This window comes from Sinocyclocheilus anshuiensis, unplaced genomic scaffold (genome assembly GCF_001515605.1).
Source record: "Sinocyclocheilus anshuiensis isolate Anshui unplaced genomic scaffold, SAMN03320099.WGS_v1.1 scaffold457, whole genome shotgun sequence".
Classification (NCBI taxonomy): Eukaryota; Metazoa; Chordata; class Actinopteri; order Cypriniformes; family Cyprinidae; genus Sinocyclocheilus; species Sinocyclocheilus anshuiensis.
Window position 1 is genome coordinate 2,287,100 of NW_015537939.1, and position 1,967 is coordinate 2,289,066.

The 1,967-nt window shown below is 39.8% G+C and overlaps 1 protein-coding gene across 2 annotated transcripts in view; it reads right to left on the bottom strand.

Moving 5' to 3' along the window:
* Positions 1-490: 490 nt before the first annotated feature.
* LOC107661910 (neuroendocrine convertase 1-like) overlaps positions 491-1,967 on the bottom strand; it is a 17,532-nt gene continuing 16,055 nt past the window's right edge. Inside the window, exon 14 of one of the 2 annotated variants that reach the window (XM_016451708.1) lies at positions 491-1,556. In XM_016451708.1, the coding sequence (XP_016307194.1) occupies positions 1,152-1,556 (405 nt within the window). In that variant the 3' untranslated portion in view covers positions 491-1,151. Of the gene's footprint in view, positions 1,560-1,967 lie in introns of both variants that reach the window. The other variant, XM_016451702.1, reaches the window with a different exon arrangement.

Here is a 1,967-nt window from a genome sequence, read left to right on the forward strand (position 1 = left end):
ACTATTTTAAGTATCGATTTGAATTGTGAAAAGTGGGTGTTACAAACCACTGAAAATTAAGAGAAATTTGTGACATCAGTCAAAAAGGCAAGTCGTTTTAGAGGCAGAGAGCAAGTTATATTTTGTTAAAATATCAAGACAAACATTTATTTATTTGGAATACCGTGCACTCACGAATCGTGCACAAAAACGTGCATCGAGAAGGTCAATTGGGTCAAATTTGATTTCACATCGACTTTAAGGAATAACCCATCCAAAAATAAAAATTAATTTACTCACTTTCATGTAATTCCAAACCTGTATGACTTTCTTTCCTCTTTTTTTTTGGAACACGAAAGAAGATATTTTAAAGAATAATGGTTTCGGTACCATTGACTTCCAAAGTATGATAAAAAATACTAATGGAAGTCAGTGGGACCCAAAACTGTCTGGTTAGCAACATTCTTCAAAATATCTTCTTCTGTGTTCAGCAGAAAAAAGGTTTGTAAAAACATGAGGGCGAGTAAATGTTTCGTTTTTTATTTTTTGGTGAAATTTCCCTTTAAACCGATTCTTTCACAAATCGTTACAATTTACAACCATTGTCTTTATAGTAGAATATTCTCATAACATCCTAATGTAAACGTTTTATAGCATGCAGAAGTTGGTGGCAGTGAAGGCAACATGAGAAAAATTATCAAGAGGGCAAAGGGCACGAGACGCCATAATTGGTCCTGTCACTGCTTTTAAATCTTAGCAACCTGGTTCAAAACGGAGGGATAAATACAGCTGGCTGTTCACCACAGATATACAAACACTCACACTGACAGACACAGGCCGTAGAATGCTTATAGTTGATAACTACATGTGCAGATAAAAACAAGCTTGTCTGGAAGAGAACAAAACTCATCTTATTTCATCCCCGTCAACTCAAGTCCCCTCAAGTGTACCAGCTTACTTCCTTCCATGCCCCTTCGCCCTGCTGAAAAGACTAGCGTAGCAGCTAGTTTTAGATGTTGTGTTGCGTAACTTACTCACCAAGACCAGTTTAACAAGCTGTTTCACTACTAAAAGCTTCACAAACTAGGTTTTGCTGGTGGACCTAAGCTGGTCTTTTCAGCAGGGCATCCAGCTTCTGTTACCTACTCTTCCTGTCTTTCCCTGTTCCCGTCTCACTGCAGGTCGTCTCCGAGCATGTCAAACAGTGCCTGCAGCAGCCGGTCGTCTCTGTGTCTGTACGGTTGGGCTCTGTAGAAGTTGTCACTGTAGTCACTGAACAGGCCGTTCTCGGAGCCCCTGTAGCGGTTTAGCTGGTCGAGGGCCTGGTACAGCTTCTGCGGGGGGATCCTCTCAGGCTGAAAGGTCTTGGGAGGAGCCGGAGGAACCGCCAGAGCGTGCTGAGGAACCACCGGGGTTTGCCTGTTGAAGGCCGACTGGAGGAGACGCAGCAGGGCCAGATTGGCAGAGCCTGGAGCTTCTGCATTTTTTTCAGGGACGCTGATGGAAGCAGCAGACAGGAGTGAGTCTGGGACCACTGGACTTGAAATTTCAGGTTTGTGAGCTGGAGTCGGAGCTTCCTGCTGGTCAGAGAGACAGGAAATTGAGATAAGAGTGGAAGAATTGCAAAACGCTTATTTCCAGCAGGTAGAAGTTGATGTTTGGCCAGAGATTGTATTAACTTTAACCCTCAATTTAGCATCTGTAGTCTTTCCTTACAATTAAAAGCACCAATTTCTTTTTTGTTTGCATATTACTTGGATCAACCTGAAACTGCATTATGTATTTTTTTATATTATATAGATATATAAATTGTAATTTTTTTTATTTAATCAATGACACAATAACTGTCAGAATTTATTCCTGATTTCAAATATATTTTGGACTAAAAAAGGCAGTTCCCCTATATAGTTAACCCCAGAACACACTTAAAATAAGCATAAATAAATATGTATGTATAATATATTTTATATATAATTATAACAATTATT